General features: G+C 40.7%; 1 protein-coding gene across 1 annotated transcript in view; it reads left to right on the forward strand.

The window, feature by feature from the left end:
* The window catches only part of slc15a4 (solute carrier family 15 member 4), a 78854-nt gene extending 59943 nt beyond the window's left edge, over positions 1-18911 (forward strand). The window contains exon 9 of the mRNA XM_077222803.1: positions 16856-18911. Coding sequence (XP_077078918.1) covers positions 16856-17007 — 152 coding nt within the window. The 3' untranslated portion in view covers positions 17008-18911. The remainder of the gene's footprint in view (positions 1-16855) is intronic.
* The last annotated feature ends 543 nt before the right edge of the window (positions 18912-19454 follow it).

The raw sequence follows: 19454 nt of genomic DNA on the forward strand, positions 1-19454 counted from the left end.
GAGCAGTTGTGCTTCTTAAAATATTTGTGGAAACCATGATATTTTTTTTCAGGATTCTTTGATGAATAGAAAGATCAAAATATTTTGAAATAGAAAACTTTCTGACGCTTTTGATCAATATGATGCAACTTTGCTTATATTATAGTATTCATTTGACTTGTTGAATGACAAATCCATTTTGTTTGTTTGGATAATGCAGGTACCATTTATTCATTGCTCCCAGAGATCCCTCGAGACAAGAGAGCCATAAAATATGAACATCTCTGTGTTTGCAGACTCTGACAAATGGCATTGAACTCTGTGTGCTGACTCGTGTAATCTCCTGTAGAAAAGCCGTCAAGGCATCGGGACGAGTAGCACTGAAATATTGTTGTTGGGACTGACACACACAGATAGAGCCAAGAGGGGAAAGGGATGTTGTGATGTGAGCTTCATACTTATTAGTTAGGACATGTTTCTGTGTGTCAAAAGCAATGACGTTTGCTCTGACCTCAGTCTGTCTGCGTAATCTGTTCTCGTCAGAGACACATACTTATCAAAGAGATGGACTTAAAGGATTAGTTCACTTCAAAAATGAAAATTCTGTCATAATTTGCTCACCCTCAAGCTGTTTCAAACCTATATGAATTTCCTTTTTCTGCTGAACACATAAGAAGATATTTTGAAGAATGTTGGTAACCAAACAGTTGATGAACCCTGTTGACTGTTTCTACTTTTTCATAGCTTTTTTTTCTACTATGTAAGTCAATGTTGTTTATCAACTGCCTGGTTACCGACATTCTTCAAAATATAGTCCTTTGTGTTCAGCAGAAGAAAGAAATTCATATAGGTTTGAAACAACTTGAGGGTGAGTAAATGATGACAGAATTTTCATTTTGAAGTGAACTATTCCTTTAAAAAATAAACTGCCATCACAAGAATAAATAACATTTTAAATTGTAATAATATTTTACAATATTATTGACAATAAGAGACTTCAATTGAATAAGTAAATGATCCTTTTGCAGTTCTACTAGAAGTTGTTTCAATGTAACAAAAGGGATGCATTGAATAGGTTTTGCATACGAAACAGCCAATCAATTGAAACTGAAAATGTAAAGTAAAAAGGATCTTGTCTTTTTCTGTCCTTTTAAATACTAGAAGAGTTAAAACCCACTAAAAGTGTCTAAAACTAAAACGTCTAAAAGTTAGAATCACAAATTTCTTCTAATGACTCTTTATTTCCTTTCTTTCTTCCTGTCTCTAACCTTGCCTCTACTATGTTAATTAAACCAATATCTGTCCCCTCAGTCTGCTGTGTAGAAATGTGTTTGGAGAGTTTTATTGATCAGCAGACACACACACTTCCTCCTGGAAGCTTACGGCTGCCTTGCTGAGCACATTGTTTTACTTCTGCAGTATGTATTATTCAGGAGGAGCGAGGAAGCACGGCAAACACTTCCTGAACTCTCAGGTCAAGTGTAGCGCAAGTCTGTCTGTGTGTGCTGGCCAATCTGTGTTGGACAATAAGAAGTAATAGCGTTTTGAGTGGAAGAGCTTTTTCTGTGTCTAAGAGCGAAACAGCATTGAGGGACAAATTAGTGGAAATGGATTGTTAAAAGTATGGATTTAGGCTGAGGTGTGTAATTTTTTTTCTATGTGGTTGTTAATCGATTGCATGTGCTTTTGTTGAAGCCATCAGGCCGCTTTATTTCAGATTACTTTTAAATAATTGTGTTTAACCCAATTATTTTCTACATCACTAGAAATGAAAGAATCACAAATTGGGCCAAAAGAATTGTTTAATCCCCTCCATCTCCTATGAAGCACTGCGAATGATGGGATACACACACACACACACACACACACACACACACACACACACACACACACACACACACACACACACACACACACACACACACACACACACACACACACACACACACACACACACACACACACACACACACATGTTCGGTTATAGACCAAGTGTCCTCACTTGTATAGTGAAATATTATTACTAGTGAGGATTTTTTTTATTGGCCCTCACAAGTTAAGGCTTTTAATTGGTCCAAAACTTGTTTTTATTTTATCTAGTGTTTTTCAAATGTTTCTGTGATGGGTAGGTCTTGGTGTAGGGGTAGGGGTTGGGTTAGGCAATGGAAAATATCATTAACCTGATATGAATCAATGGAAGTCTATGCAATGTCCCGACTAATATAGTGAAACCTGCGTGTGTGCCTGTGTGTGTGTGTGTCTGTGTGTGTGTGTGGGTGTGTAGTTTATACAAATATAATCAATGTCTTTAAATCAGTAGTTTTATATTTCTCCATCATTTTCAATTCTTATTGTCAATTATGTCATTCAAATGCTTCATGGAATTGTAGTTCTTTCCCTCATTAAAGTTAAGTACAGTCTTGAACTTTTGTCTTTTAGTAGGATTTGCAAATACTTTTTTGCTTCAAATCAAAGATTTTAATGTTGTTGTGAGTCACCTCGTAGCTGGTTGATTTGGTTCATGGCTTATAACTCCTTAACAAAGACTTTTTAAAAATCCCTATGGGAAAAATTAAAGGGAAAAATACTTCTGTCGCACTCTATGGCTAAAACAAAGGGAGTGTTGGAAATATCTGATTGGAAGCAGTCATCGTTTTTTCAAGTCCGTCAAATTTGTTTCCATGCAGAATGAAAATGTGTGGCAGTTGAGTTTACTCACTGATAAAACACATTTTCTCAAGACTACTGTATATACATCTGATAGTTAAGCATAATCGGAGTAAGATTGCACATACAAAATCATGTGGATTCCATGGTTTACATATCTGCTCTCCTTTCTTTTATTTCCTATTTTTTTTATTGTGCATCTGTCTCTCTCTTACTTTGACTCCTCCTCTGATCACTCTGCTTCATCCACTCTTTTAAAATGGATTAAATGTCTCAGTTGATTAATTTGATTGAATTTCCTGGTGCCACACTCTTAGTGTTGTGTTGGCCAGATTCATTCCCTTACATCCCCCTTTACTCCTCAATCTTTAATTCTCCTGCATCACCAATTACCCCTGATAAGCCCTTACATGCGACAGGTATACCCTTTTGAAGCACACATGATAAATACCAATATTTGTTAAATGAACACAAAGAGGATCATGTAAGTCATACGGGATGACATGCCAAGGAAAGGTTAATAAAACCGTTACATGATGGACTGCAGAAGGCCCGCAGCAAGACAAATACAGTTCCTGGTCCTCATAGAGTGAGACTTCCAGGTGCCTGCTGTTATCTTGGTGTAGCTGCCATATAAGACTGAATGTGCAATGTAACGTGAAATGAGGGCATGTAGACCTTAACGCTGGAGAGCAAATGATACAACTGAGTTGGGGCTACAGCATGGAAAATGGAAAATGGAAAATTCATGACTACCAGTCCAAGTTTAGGATATGCCCACTCAAACTATTATTCTAAAATAACATAAATGGAAATATGGGATTAATGTAGTAATGTACCAAAAATTATTTATTTAATTAATTAACTGATAGAGCTGTTAGAATTGTTACCCACTCACGTACCTCTGATCAGATAACTCCAATTATTGTCCAATTACATTGGCTTCATGGTTGTTATCATATCCATTACAAAATTTTGAGCTCACCAACAAAGCTCTTCATAATTTGGCTGCTCTTAATCTTTAAGATATTCTTCAATTGTATACTCCTTCATGTTCTTTGACATCATCTTTGCAGAATTATTGACAGTTCCAAATTTCAAGTTGAGTTTTTTCAGTGGTAGGGCTTTTAGCTGTTCAGCGCCACAATTATGGAATTCTTTACCATTGCACATTTGCCAGCTGGATTCCAATTCCTTTTTTAAAGCTCAGATTAAAACTTATGTTTAGAATACCTTTTAGTGACTTTGAAAAGTGATTGTTCGATCTGTATGTCTGTGTTTTTGCATAGCTTTGTATTTTACTGACTGGGTTTTATGCTGTATGGAGTCCTTGAGTACCTTGAAAGGTACCTATAAATAAAAGGTATTATTTATATTATTTCCTACTGATACACTACAGCAAAATATATAAATAACTGGCTTAAAACCCTTTTTCGGGGGTGAAAATATTCTAACATGGCTAAGACTTGTGCATGGTACTCTATCTATCTATCTATCTATCTATCTATCTATCTATCTATCTATCTATCTATCTATCTATCTATATATATTTCGAGCAGAAGAACGTGCAAGATTGATTTTTATGAAGATTGACTGGTTGAGTTTCATCAGTGTTTAACTGTTTCTTCTTAGGGCAAGATCTACAACTTTTTGTATCCAACAACTTTCTCTGATCCTTCCTTTGCTCCCTGCTTTTCCTGTTTTAGATTCATGTCAGGAACATGCAGTTGTGCTCCAGTAATGTTTATTTTTCCATTACCACCCAAACGCCACCAAATCTGAGACAGCTGCCACTTTCCTGTGGGAAGGGCTAGCAATCTCCCCCGAGTGTGTCGCCATGATATACTGTATCTCCAACTCCGTCCTTTGACTGAGTATTCTTTGCGGCCTTGTCTTTCAGGGAGGCGACCGACACCTCCACATTCTGCCAAGCGCTGCTGTTAAATCATGTCATCTCCCAGAAGCATAGGAAGAACAGGCGCGTCACCTGCCAACGCACAGCACTGCGGATGGAGTGGGGGTGCACTCGAAATATCACAATAGACCTTATTCAGAGCAGAGCCATGACAGGTTTGAAAGCGAGGCTGTGAGGAAGACTTACCGTGTTTTCAATGGCATCCGCCGTAAAAAAAAAAATTGTATAAAAATCCTAGATAATTTATAATTTTCCACAGGTCATGTCATCTGGAGTTTTTTGTCTTCTGAAATTTCTTTGAAAGATGTTTTTGCTGTGTTTTGTCAGCAGAGCAATCCATAAAAATATTAAATAACAGTACAACTCCCTGAAGAGATCCATGTCTATCTCGCTTTCATTCCCGTTGAAAATCAAAGATGGTGCTGCTGCAAATAAGGTCTATAGCAGTCAATATTTGACTCTTCTAATTTCCATGAGTTGGGGTAGCCTCTGGTGTGAATGAGGACCATTTGAGGGTATTGATTGTTGGTTTGCTCTTAGCTGTTCTCTGGCATGTGGGTATTGTAAATGCAGCGTTTTTCACAGACAGGGGCATTTGTTTCCCCTTGCTTGAGGGCAGGAAGATCCCGAGCTCTATTGCTCTCTCAGTCAAACTGTCAACCTGCTTGTAACACTTGTTGTCATTGGGGAGTACCTGCTGTTACAGAGTATATTAAAGCAGAAATGAAATTGATCAAGGGGTTGTTGTAGCCATAACATGGCTTGCCACTTTTATTGGATTGAGACAGTTAAGAGGAAGGGGATTGAGACAGGAATGGGATAGGGTCTGGTTGGATCCTAACCTGTGTGAACATCTGCAGTAAACTCATGACAAGGTACATTGTACATGTACGCGCTGATAGTTAGGCCTTCTACGTCTTTGTGCTACAACTGGCGCTCTCAAACAAGACGTCACACTATCCAAGACTGGGGCCCAAATTCTGCAAACCGTGTCTTGCAGTTTTCCAATTTAATAGTGTTGTAATGTAGTTTAATTTGCTAAGTGATCAAAATGATCACCCTAGTGAATCTTTGAACAGCTGACAGAACACTCTATGGCTGTGCTTCTCAAACCTGCACATTTTGGATGTCTACCTCATCTAACAGATTAAACTCACCAGCTCTTTTGTAGAGATTAAAAGACTTGAATTGAGTGTGTTCAATGAGGAAGACATGCAAAATGTGCAGTGGTGGGGCGTAGGGCTGCACGATTAATCGAATTTTAATCACAATCACGATTTTGGCTTCCCACGATCAAATTCGCGTGATCGAGCGATATTCAAAAAGCGTCATTGAGTTCATAGAACGCTCCGTAGCAAAGTTTTTTTTTTGTAAAGCCAATCTAGCACTCTGTAAACCACTGTCTGATCACGTGCCTCCGTGAGCCAATCAGAGTTGTTCCCTGCACCGCGCAGCTTAGTTTCTAGATGTTGAGAGTCACAGAGGACAGAGTAACGTGAGGAAAATTCCACAACAGATAGCAGATGGTTATAAGGCTATAAACTTAACAAAGAAAACAAAGAAATGTCTAACGTAGCAGAGGCCGAGGCTGAGGGGCTTGTCCCGAGAATCGGATCGTCATCCATTGTGTGGAAGCATTTTGGGTTCAAGGCAAGTGACTCTTGTGGCTTTTTTTTAGGGGTCAACAAACGCCCTGGCGTGTTGCTGGATTTTCTTCACATAGTAGCTACAGTAGCACAATATGCTTAAATTACTCCGTCATTTATGGTCATACAGAAAAAATAAATATGAAAAAAGAATCTGTAAGATGTCTACTTTTGTATGTGTCTACTTACAATCAAAACAAAACATTGTGCTTTTGTAAAATTAAAAAAATAAAAAGGGTGTGCTTTCTGCCTCTCCGTCTCCGTGAACTTTTTTCTGGAGCACGTCTCTACACTTAAACAAAACTCAGCGAATACTCGTCATACATGCATGAGCAATATATCTTTATAAACATGTAAGTGTCTTCTTTTAAATTATCTAATTCAAAATGAAAACATTACAATATGAAAATAGAGAGATGCCAGTCTAATGTGAATATGCCCACGGAGAGCGCACGCTATTCAAACGCAAATGATCTGAGGTGATCCATCAGATTCATGTAGGCTACTTTACGCTGTGAGGAATAATAATAGCCTGAAGGTGATGATACACAGGGCAACTTTTTGAGCAATATTGCTGGGCAATCTTGCCGAGCGATTGTTGCTTGGGCACTTTCCCATTGAAAATGGGCAATAAATTTATATCTGGATAATTTATATCGGTCGTGGGCCCTGTGTCTCATCTGGTTGCCCATTGACGGCAACATTGCCCAGTAACATTGCTCAAAAAGTTGCCCTGTGTATCATCACCTTAATAGTAATAATAATCCTGGAAAAGTTTACCTCAGAAGTGTTGGTTTTGGTTTCATTTCGAGGAGCAAAATGAATTAAAAGAATTTTATATTAATTAAAATATATATAATTAATTGAACTATTATGCTATTTGTGATATTTAATTTTAGTTGATCAGTACTTATTATGCTAATGTGTGTGAATATGTTACTGATAATAACAATAGTAGCCTAATATAACAACTGTTATTTCTGCTAGTGTTGAGAAACCAAAACCAAACAGTTTTACTCATGTTGTCTGACATAAGATTGAACTAACTTAAATCTTTTTCAAAAATTTTCCATATGATTTTTTCATGTTCTTTCTTGCAATGAGAGATCCTTGGATTGACCGAGCAAAAATGATCGTGATATTTAACCGTGATCTCAATTTTGATCAAAATAATCGTGATTATCATTTTGCCCATAATTGTGCAGCCCTAATTGGGCGTCCCCAGGACAGGTTTGAGAAGCACGGCTCTATGGCAAGGGTGCAGGATAGACACCCCTACTAGGTTACACTACTCACGAACTTGCTTGAGTTGAAGGGATGGGATCTTTCAACCCTTCCTCTATACTTCATGATTAATCAAATGTTGTCTTCGGCATCTTCATTTGCACATGTTTAGAATAGCAATGCATTGCATCTCCATACGGTTATGAATCAGTGTTTTCATATCTTGAAGTGCCTCATCTCAAGCAGTTCTTATCTTCTGCCAGTAATATTCTTCGAGGCCGTGGATAATTATATCTAATGGAGTTGCTCACGATGTTCCTCAAGGGTCAGCTGACCTTTTTCATCTCTCTTTCCTTCAGTTGGTTGCTACGAAAATATGCTTTATCTTGTTTGCATCTAATGTCAACTTCAAACTAAAGTAGAATCGTCTGTAAAGTGTAATACCTTGTTCTAATTAAGGACTCTTTTTTTTTTAACAAGATATGTGCATGTGAATACATCTATTTAAATGGTAATGCACTCTTACGGATATACGTTTCTAGTCATTGTAATATAGGTCATGCTAAGCAGTGCTACAGGGCCCTGTTTTGGCCGCTCTGAAACAACTCTGAGAGTTGACAGCCCCTTCGCAGAACTACTTATTAAGAGTTTCTCTTTGATGGTCCTTAACCCCGGAGGTTTGACCACCTCTTCTGAACAGATCTGAAGTGTTAAGCAGCTTTTTCATCAGCTCAGAGAGAGAGAGAGAGAGAGAGAGAGAGGCTCAGACTTGATTCATAATACAGGAAACATTTGTGAACCGATTTTGTGTACAGAATTTAGCATAAGTAGAGAGTTGAATTTAATACTACGCACAGTCATGATCCAGGACTATAATGGCCCTGAGCAGTCAGAGGCTTAAACAACAGGAGAGTTAGTTTAGGACCGAGGGCTCAGAGTCTGTAATTCCAGCCCAATCCGAGCGAGTGTGCTTCGCTTAAGCTCCCACGATGGTGAATTATAGGCTCTTCCTTCATCCTGTGAAGATGTGGCTTTTTGTTTATGGTTCTCCTGTAAGTATTGATGTAAACCCCTCAGAGAGGGGAAATGAAGGAGAGATTGGATGGAGAAGGAATGCTTGTTTAGGTTTTGCTTGAATAAACCAGAGTCAGATGGGTTTGCAGGTTGCAATGGATGCTTACAAGCAGTGCGGACCGACATGCTATCAGTTAAAGCTCTTTGCCGCTGTAGGATAGTATGATGGGAGCAGATTGCCTGTTCGCTCGGTTGCTTTCAGGGGATCCAACAAGCACAAACATATGCTTTTTGTCGGATAACATCTCCAAGATGTTAAATAACATTTGACTAGTAACCAAAAATCCAAATCATAGTCTCTACTGCACCAATTTAATTGATATTAATACTAGTGTAGAACATTGCATAGAAACTGTGTCTATTCCTCGTTTACTAAGATCAAATAATAAATCTACTGCAGGATCTAGAAAAAATCTAATTGTTATTACAACAAAAAATCTCGCTATTAGTGAACAAAAACAATTTCTAAAGCTAGGTCTTCTAAACATTAGATCGCTCACACCTAAGGCGGTTATTGTAAATGAAATGGTCACAGATAATAATTTCGATGTTCTGTGCCTTACTGAAACCTGGCTTAAACCAAATGATTATTTCGGTCTAAATGAGTCTACTCCGCCAGGATACTGTTATAAGCATGAGCCCCGTCTGATCGGTCGTGGCGGCGGTGTTGCAACAATCTACAGAGATATCCTTAATGTTACTCAGAAAACTCGTCATAGGTTTAATTCGTTTGAAGTGCTTGTGCTAAATGTTACGCTCTTAGATGTAAGAAAAAAATCCCTATTATCTCTAGCATTGGCTACCGTATATAGACCTCCAGGGCCTTACGCCAATTTCCTAAAAGAGTTTGCTGACTTTCTATCAGATCTTTTGGTCAACGTCGATAAAGCATTAATTGTTGGAGATTTTAACATACACGTAGATAATTTAAATGATGCGTTAGGGGCTGCGTTTACAGATTTATTAAACTCCTTCGGGGTCAAGCAAAACGTCACCGGACCAACTCATCGTCTTAATCATACACTCGATTTAATTATATCATATGGAACCGATCCAACCGATATAGATATCATTCCACAAAGTGATGATGTCACTGACCACTACTTGGTAACTTGCATATTACGCACTGCTGTAATATGTCATGCTGCGCCACGTTATCGACCAGGTAGAACAATTCGTCCATCCACCATAGATCATTTCTCAAATAGCTTATCTGATCTGTCTCAGCTGCTGCCTGAACCCAAACAAACAGATGAATTAGACGAACTAACTAGCACTATGAGCAACATTCTCTCTAGAACATTGGATATTGTTGCACCCATTAGATTAAAAAAGGTCAGAGAAAAAAGTATAGCACCATGGTACAATAATACTACGTATGTTTTAAAGAGAGAAACCCGTAATTTAGAGCGTAAATGGAAAAAAACTAATTTAGAGGTCTTTAGAATCGCGTGGAAAGACAGTATGTCACTTTATAAAAAGGCACTTAAAACGGCCAGGGCTGAGCATCTCAGCAAATTAATAGAAAACAACCGAAATAATCCAAGGTTTTTATTTAATACCGTGGCTAGACTAACAAATAAACAGACGTCGTCTGAACAAAATACCTCGTTACAGTTTAGTAGTAATGATTTCATGAACTTCTTCACCGAGAAAATTGAAAGCATCAGAATCAAAATCGTAAACGTTCGATCTTTGCTCGCGCCTTATAATTCGGCCGCAATTATCACCCCGCAAGAACAATTACAATGCTTTACAACCATAGAACAAAAAGAGTTAAATAAACTTATCACTTCATCTAAAACAACAACATGTTTATTAGATCCTATACCAACTGAACTACTGAAAGAAGTGTTACCTGTAGTGGAAGAGCCTCTTCTCAATATTATTAACTCATCTTTATCTTTAGGTCATGTTCCAAGAACGTTCAAGCTGGCAGTTATAAAACCTCTTATTAAGAAACCACAATTAGATCCAAATAACCTAGCAAATTACAGACCCATTTCGAATCTTCCATTTATGTCAAAAATATTAGAAAAAGTTGTGTCCGCTCAACTCGGCTCTTTCTTGCAAGAAAACGACATCTATGAAAAGTTTCAGTCTGGATTCAGGCCACATCATAGCACTGAAACTGCGCTTGTTAGAATCACAAATGATTTACTTTTAGCTTCGGACCAAGGCTGTATCTCAGTACTAGTTTTACTTGATCTTAGTGCTGCGTTCGATACTATAGATCACACAATACTCTTAGATCGACTACAAAATTACACTGGTGTTCAAGGACAAGCATTAAGCTGGTTCAGGTCATACTTATCTGACCGCTACCATTTCGTCTACTTAAATGGAGAAAAATCGATTATAACTTCGGCAAACTATGGAGTGCCGCAGGGATCTGTGTTAGGCCCTTTATTATTCTCAATATATATGCTGCCACTTGGTAATATTCTAAGGAAACATGGAATTAGTTTCCATTGTTATGCTGATGACACTCAAATATATATTTCCTCACGGCCAGATGAATACGCTAAATTATCCAAATTGACAGACTGTGTTAAAGATATAAAAGATTGGATGACGCATAATTTTCTTTTATTAAATCCAGACAAGACAGAGGTAATACTTATCGGTTCTAAAAACCGTCCACAAAACCTTTCACAGCACGACTTTAACATAGTAGGATGCCCTGTTACTGTCACGTGTCTGTCCTGTCTCGTATTGCACATGGGTGTCTTTGTTATATTGGGCCATGTGCTCTTGTCATTGTTTGATCCCTCCCCCTCGTTACCTGATTAGTGTTTGAGTTCTTCCACCTGTTCCCTCTTGATTTGTTCCCTATTTAAGTCTCTTCTTGTTTGCTGTCTTGGTCGGATCTTTGTCTTATGTTACCCCTGTTCCTTGTGATGGTCTTCGTGTTCTTGGTCAGTGTTTGTCGTTCTAGTTCAGTTCTGTTTTATGTTTCATTGATTATGTTTTCCCCCTTGTGGGTTTTTGCTTTGTGTTTTTGTTTTCATTTATTAATAAATATCCTTTTACTGCACTTGAGTCCTCTTCTCCACTTTTTGTAAATTGTATCGTGACAGAAAGATCCGACCACTTGTGGACTCAGCAGCATGGAGGACGAGGAGTTTAACTGGGTGAATTTTGATGATGATAATAATATGGACGACGATTACTTGGATTGCCCGGACTACACCATCGCCACATTTGGGTCAACCCAATTTTCGTCCATCTGTAGGGACAGCTCAGGACCTACTTCTCGCCGTCATGGACGGAGAAGGAGGAAACGCCCGTCTGCCCAGCGAAAGACTGTTCACGTCCCGTCTGCCCAGCGAGAGACTGTTCACGTCCCGTCTGCCCAGCGAGAGACTGTTCACGTCCCGTCTGCCCAGCGAGAGACTGTTCACGTCCCGTCTGCCCAGCGAGAGACTGTTCACGTCCCGTCTGCCCAGCGAGAGGCTGTTCACGTCCCGTCTGCCCAGCGAGAGACTGATCACGTCCCGTCTGCCCAGCGAGAGTCTGTTCACGTCCCGTCTGCCCAGCGAGAGTCTGATCGCGTCCCGTCTGCCCAGCGAGAGACTGATCACGTCCCGTCTGCCCAGCGAGAGACTGTTCACGTCCCGTCTGCCCAGCGAGAGACTGTTCACGTCCCGTCTGCCCAGCGAGAGACTGTTCACGTCCCGTCTGCCCAGCGAGAGACTGGTCACGTCCCGTCTGCCCAGCGAGAGAATGGTCACGTCCCGTCTGCCCAGCGAGAGACTGATCACGTTCCGTCTGTTCAGTCTGGGACAGAGCCAGAGATCCCCTTTGGCGTGGCCGCCAAGGTTGTGACGGACTATCTGGAGCGTCTGGCTCGGATCTTGGAGATGCCAGTCCCTGCTGTTCCGGTCCCAGAGGCAGAGCCAGTGCCTGTCCCAGAGGCAGAGCCAGTGCCTCTTCCTGAGCCGGAGGCAGAGCCAGTGCCTCTTCCTGAGCCGGAGGCAGAGCCAGTGCCTCTTCCTGAGCCGGAGGCAGAGCCAGTGCCTCTTCCTGAGCCGGAGGCAGAGCCAGTGCCTCTTCCTGAGCCGGAGGCAGAGCCAGTGCCTCTTCCTGAGCCGGAGGCAGAGCCAGTGCCTGTTCCTGAGCCGGAGGCAGAGCCAGTGCCTGTTTCAGAGCTGGAGCCCATGTCGGTTCCGGACCCAGTGTTTGTGTCTGTGTTTGTGTCTGTTCTTGTAACTGTTTCAGTTCTTGTGGCTGTTCCTGAGCCGGTGTCCGCTGTTCCTGAGCCGGTGTCCGCTGTTCCTGAGCCGGTGTCCGCTGTTCCTGAGCCGGTGTCCGCTGTTCCTGAGCCGGTGTCCGCTGTTCCTGAGCCGGTGTCCGCTGTTCCTGAGCCGGTGTCCGCTGTTCCTGAGCCGGTGTCCGCTGTTCCTGAGCCGGTGTCCGCTGTTCCTGAGCCGGTGTCCGCTGTTCCTGAGCCGGTGTCCGCTGTTCCTGAGCCGGTGTCCGCTGTTCCTGAGCCGGTGTCCGCTGTTCCTGAGCCGGTGTCCGCTGTTCCTGAGCCGGTGTCCGCGGTTCCTGAGCCGGAGTCACCACCACGGCCGCCCGAAGGGTTCTCACCGCCACGGCCGCCCGAAGGGTTCTCACCGCCACGGCCGCCCGAAGGGTCTTCACCGCCCTGGCCGCCCGAGGGGTCTTCACCGCCCTGGCCGCCCGAGGGGTCTTCACCGCCCTGGCCGCCCGAGGGGTCTTCACCGCCCTGGCCGCCCGAGGGGTCTTCACCGCCCTGGCCGCCCGAGGGGTCTTCACCGCCCTGGCCGCCCGAGGGGTCTTCACCGCCCTGGCCGCCCGAGGGGTCTTCTGGTTTGCCCTGGTCGCCCGATGGACTGTCTGCTTCGCCTTGGCCGCCCGATGGACTGTCTGCTTCGCCCTGGGTGCCCGATGGACTGTCTGCTTCGCCTTGGCCGCCCGATGGGTCTTCTGCTTCGCCCTGGCCGCCCGATGGACTGTCTGCTTCGCCCTGGCCGCCCGATGGACTGTCTGCTTCGCCTTGGCCGCCCGATGGACTGTCTGCTTTGCCCTGGGTGCCCGATGGACTGTCTGCTTCGCCCTGGCCGCCCGATGGACTGTCTGCTTCGCCCTGGCCGCCCGATGGACTGTCTGCTTCGCCCTGGCCGCCCGATGGACTGTCTGCTTCGCCCTGGCCTCCCAGGAGTAAGCGGTCTGTTCCTCCTGTCCCGCCCTTGTCTGTCCCTCCCGTCCCGCCCTGGTCTGTCCCGCCCTGGTCTGTCCCTCCCGTCCCGCCCTGGTCTGTCCCTCCCGTCCCGCCCTGGTCTGTCCCTCCCGTCCCGCCCTGGTCTGTCCCTCCCGTCCCGCCTGATGGAGCGTCTGGTAGCCGCTCCGTAGGGAGGGGGTAATGTCACGTGTCTGTCCTGTCTCGTATTGCACATGGGTGTCTTTGTTATATTGGGCCATGTGCTCTTGTCATTGTTTGATCCCTCCCCCTCGTTACCTGATTAGTGTTTGAGTTCTTCCACCTGTTCCCTCTTGATTTGTTCCCTATTTAAGTCTCTTCTTGTTTGCTGTCTTGGTCGGATCTTTGTCTTATGTTACCCCTGTTCCTTGTGATGGTCTTCGTGTTCTTGGTCAGTGTTTGTCGTTCTAGTTCAGTTCTGTTTTATGTTTCATTGATTATGTTTTCCCCCTTGTGGGTTTTTGCTTTGTGTTTTTGTTTTCATTTATTAATAAATATCCTTTTACTGCACTTGAGTCCTCTTCTCCACTTTTTGTAAATTGTATCGTGACAGTTACTCTATCCGCTACAGTAAAAGACCTGGGTGTTACATTAGACTGCAACCTGTCTTTTGAAAAGCATATTTCATATGTTACAAAAACAGCCTTTTTCCACCTTAGAAACATTGCTAAGCTACGTAATATGCTATCAGTCTCTGATGCAGAAAAGTTAGTTCATGCATTCATGACCTCGAGACTAGATTACTGTAATGCTTTATTAGCTGGTTGTCCTGCATCTTCAATAAACAAGCTACAGTTAGTCCAAAATGCAGCCGCTAGAGTTCTTACTAGATTAAGAAAATATGATCATATAACACCGATTTTATCATCACTTCATTGGTTACCTATAAAGTTCCGTATTAATTACAAGGTATTGCTTTTGACTTATAAAGCTCTAAATGGTTTAGCTCCAGTCTATTTAACGGATCTTCTATCGCCTTACAATCCATCGCGCTCTTTAAGATCACTAGATTCGAGGTTTCTGGTCATTCCTAGGATATCCAGATCCACCAAAGGAGGCAGAGCATTTTCACATTTAGCTCCGAAGCTCTGGAATAGCCTTCCTGATATTGTTCGTTGCTCAGACTCGCTCTCCCAGTTTAAAACTAGACTGAAGACGCATCTATTTAGCCAGGCATTCATATAAATTTTTTATCTTACAGTTACTGTAAATTCGGCCTCTAGTTCATAAACGCCAGAGGAGAACTGGCCCCCGACTGAGCCTGGGTTCTCCCAAGGTTTTTTTTCTCCATTGGGTCACCTGATGGGGTGTTAGGACACCATTAGGTCACTGGATGGAGTTTTTCGGTTCCTTGCCACTGTTGCCTTTGGCTTGCTCAGTTGGGGATATTCAAATTAATTAACCAATCATACCATTGATCAGCTCTACCAAACTTGGATGTCTTTTTTCCAGTAATAAACAAACATTAAGTTGTTTTGATTGATACTGTGAAGCAGCTTTGATACAATCTGTATTGTGAAAAGCGCTATATAAATATATTTGACTTGACTTGACTTGACTTTTTGCTTTCTTTTGACATACGAATGCAGCATGTCACAGATGTTCAGTTTCTCTTCATCTACCTGTACACATGCCTTTATAATTGATCCGAAATCTCTCCTCTGATCAAGTGAGCTAATGAAGGAGGTTAAGTAGTATCAGTTAAAGAAAACAAATGCAATATACTTTATTTTAGATGATAACAATACATTACAATATACTTTATGATGGGTGTAATGCATTAGTGCGTAATTAATTACTGCGATTTTGATTACTTTAAAAAAGTAAGGAAGTAATTTATTTAGTTACTTCTGCTGTAAATGCATTAATTACTGTATAGGCGTATAAATAGTTCTATATAAAACAAAAGTGGATTAAACATCAAAATGTAAAGTCTAATGATAAAATTTGTTTTTAAATGCAACTCTCTCCCTGTAAATACTTTGGATAGTTTAAGAATAATTTATGCAGTTTTATATTGTTTATTTGAAAGAATTAAAAGAAAGTTTCATGTCTATCCTTGTATTGTTCAACTGGCCGAGGTTGATGTGAGATTTAGAAAGTAGTTGTTTATAAATAAAGCAATACTTTTTAGAGAGAGTAATTAGTACAGTAATCTTACACTGTTGAAGATGTTAGTAGCTTGTAATTAATTATCATTAACACTGTTTATGATAATGTTTTTTTTTTTTTAAGGAAAAGTGTTTGTAACTAATGGAAAAGTAACTGATAAAAATTAACAAAGGGTCCAAAATAAAGGAAACACAGTATATTGTCACTGTCGGGTAGATTTTTCTTTTTCATAAATCATAACTTTCGGTCACCCTTTATGTCTGTGTGTGGGTTTTGCAAAAATCTAACCAATGAAAAGTAATAAAAAGAGCTTGTAACTCCATTGGATCCTCAAACTCTCTGTAAAACCCCATAACTCCACCAACCTTTATTGTGAATGAAGTGTCACACGTTTTGGACCGTCTCTGCTTGTTTGCAATGCAAAGGTAAATGAAGAACTGGTTCTTTAAATAAGTACAGCATTTCTTTCCTCAAGAAACACTCTCTCTCTCTATATATATATATATAAAGGCTAATGTTTTATGTATTTGACGAGCGGGGTGTCTTAGTCTTGCATTTGTCGTCGAGTTAAGCCAATAAAAAGCCTGTGGAAAGCACTTCATCTTTAATAACACGTCCACATAGCTTCAGTAAACTTTATAACCTGTAAGTTGATGAAAATGTGATGCGAAGAGAGAGAGAGAGAGAGAGAGAGAGAGAGAGAGAGAGAGAGAGAGAGAGAGAGAGAGAGAGAGAGAGAGAGAGAGAGAGAGAGAGAGAGAGAGAGAGAGAGAGAGAGAGAGAGAGAGAGAGAGAGAGAGAGAGAGAGAGAGAGAGAGAGAGACTCAATTCTTTATTGATCAAATGAGAATCATTGATCATTTCAACCGGTATACAGAGGTCGAGAGATCTCTGCGCTCCAAAGTGTGTCTGTGCTTGTTAGACTACTGAACTTTTGGTATTGTGAAATTCACATCAAAGTGAGCTGTGTTTTTACACATCCCTTTTTCTCACCTTTTCTTCTCTCTGTAGGTAACATCAACGGGTGCACACTGAATTACTACTTCTTCCTCCTGGCCGCCATCCAGGGAGTCACACTCCTGGTCTTCCTCATCGTGTCTGTGAAGTATGACAAACAGAAGCCCAGAGCGGGGAACCACAGGCAGTCTCTGGCCACCTCATGACCCCCTTCATCATCATCATCATCAAACTCTCACCTTCACCATTCCTCAACCACCAAACCATGGCACAAACTTTAAGCCTCTTAGTATTTGGGAAAATGAGGTAGGATATAAAATATTTGACTCAACTTGAATCCCCCTGTTTCCTAGAATTGGCCATTATGTTGCCACCTTTAAACACTTGAGACAATTTGAAAGAAAAAAACAACACTTATGCAATAATTAACTAAAATATTGTGTATGAAATGGTTGAAAATGAGGATTGTTCACTCCATCAGCGAACTGGATTATGAAATGCTTGTTTGTTGTAGTGTGTCGTTTGAACAACACTTATTCACAATTTTGGATATTTGTTGTTTTGACTGTTTACGATAGGTTGTACAACTAATTGCCAGTTTGAATTGAATATTTATTGAACCTTTTATTTTCCGTGGTTTATGCTCAAAAAGGTAATACTGTATTCCTGTTCAAATTTATTTAAAATGGTATCTTTCTGTGGTACTTTAAAAAAAAATTTTTAATGATAAACATTTTTTTAGGCACCATTTGCACTGTATTCATTTAAAATGATTAATACATACATTACAAATTGGCTGTGTTTTGAGATATTGTTAATAATAATCGGCTGATGTCTAAAATGGCAAAAGTGGTTGGCTACAGTATCAAATGTGTAGCCAATGAATCACAAGGAACCCATATAGTTATCGTCTGAACATCGGTGTGAAGAAGCTGATAAAAGTTGCCTTGCAAAAAAGTTTTAAACATAAATCATCAAATGCATAATTGTGTCCTTAACAATTTGATTACATGTGTAACTTTGGTACTAAACCTTTGGCATTACAAGCTTTTCTTACTTTTAGATATTTTATCAGGCATTACTTTTCCATTTAGCTTGTTTTTAATAATTTTAATTATAAGTTGTAAAGCCAGACACTTCATCGCTCTTTATAATGGTTATGATATGAGTGTATTCAAATATGAATTTGCACAAAGAGTGCTGATCATGATGCATGCATCTTTACAGCAAGAATATCTCTGCAAATGCAAGTGAAGTGTTTCCTTTGGAGACACCCACTTTTTTTGTAATAATTCATGGACTTTTTAAGATTGCATTAAGTGTTTTTATGAACAACAAACCTCAAACTCAGATTATGGTCAAAATGTGGTTATGTAGTGAAATCACTTTGCACTAATCTCAAGCAAAAATCACATTTATAATGGAGGATTTAGAATCATGAATTTTACATGCAGGCTTATGATACATCCTTGTATACCTTGAATTCATAATATCGTCATGCTGTGTAGAGGGAGTCTTGCTTGATGTCATTTTTATGCACATTTTGCAACGACACTCCTTTTTGCTGTCTGCTGTCTTCGCTATGACCACAAGCTACAAAATACAACACTCCCATTATGCTTCTATGCTGGTCCTTTTTATGCGTTTAACAGGTTGTTCCTGAAGTTTGAGTTTCACTTTTTCAGCAGTTACACCTCGTGCCTTCAATGACAAAAGTCGCTCCACATGACTGTTGCAACTGATGCAAATGTTTTTATCTCATCCTTGAACTTTTACATAAGGTAGTTTAAAACAAGAGTGATCAAAATCCTTTTAAATGTGTTCTTACAGACAGTATTAACAGTTGAGCAGTTTGAATCTGAGATTAAATTTAGGGGGGGGGGGCGACGTGGTAGGAGAAAAGGGCATCATTCATTTTAACTTGGCATGAATAAAACTGTTTTAAAGCTTTTTAAATATGTAAAATGATTCTGTTTTCCCCAAAGAGTCTAAGATGCAAAATTTGAGTTTGTGCAGTGAAATTGTGATTTATTTTTTCATGCTTTTGTTTAAAATGACATTTTCTCTCTGTTGTTGTTATTGTTGTTCAATAAAATGCATCTGACCTCTAGTGTCTGTGTGTCTGTGCGAGAGCCGTTTGAAAACGAGTCGCCCGGGTATTGCAGCTTTCATTTTCCGATGCTCGTATGCAGACCTTGTGATCTCTCACATTCAATTGCATTTGTCTGATTTCATCCGACGGGCGTGAAATCAGAACACCATCACTCTTCACCCAAGCATATCTAGAATGACGAGTGGTTTCTTTAGACTGTGACCGCCAGCGAGCCGTTTGAACTCCACCGCTCTTTTTCTTCCTCTCACTCGGAGTCAGACTGTTGACACAGCCTATATATTTCTACCGCCTCCATGTTTTTACAGTGTTGTGCTCTATTAAAAAGCAGAAGAGCTGAAGGTGTAAGCAAAGTATATCAACAATGGATGCTTCATGTGACGCTGTACGGTCAGTGTTCCTATATGACCCCTGTGGAAAGATGTCTCAAAACAGGATTGTGCCTTATCTTGAAAATGTCTAATATCTCTTAATACACCATTCAACATGGCAAATCTAAGCAGGCTTCTAATGCAGAGCTCTAACTATTAATAGCTTATATAC

Source organism: Siphateles boraxobius, unplaced genomic scaffold (assembly GCF_051911475.1).
Source record: "Siphateles boraxobius isolate OS27281-9 unplaced genomic scaffold, OSU_SipBor_1 9, whole genome shotgun sequence".
Lineage (NCBI taxonomy): Eukaryota > Metazoa > Chordata > Actinopteri > Cypriniformes > Leuciscidae > Siphateles > Siphateles boraxobius.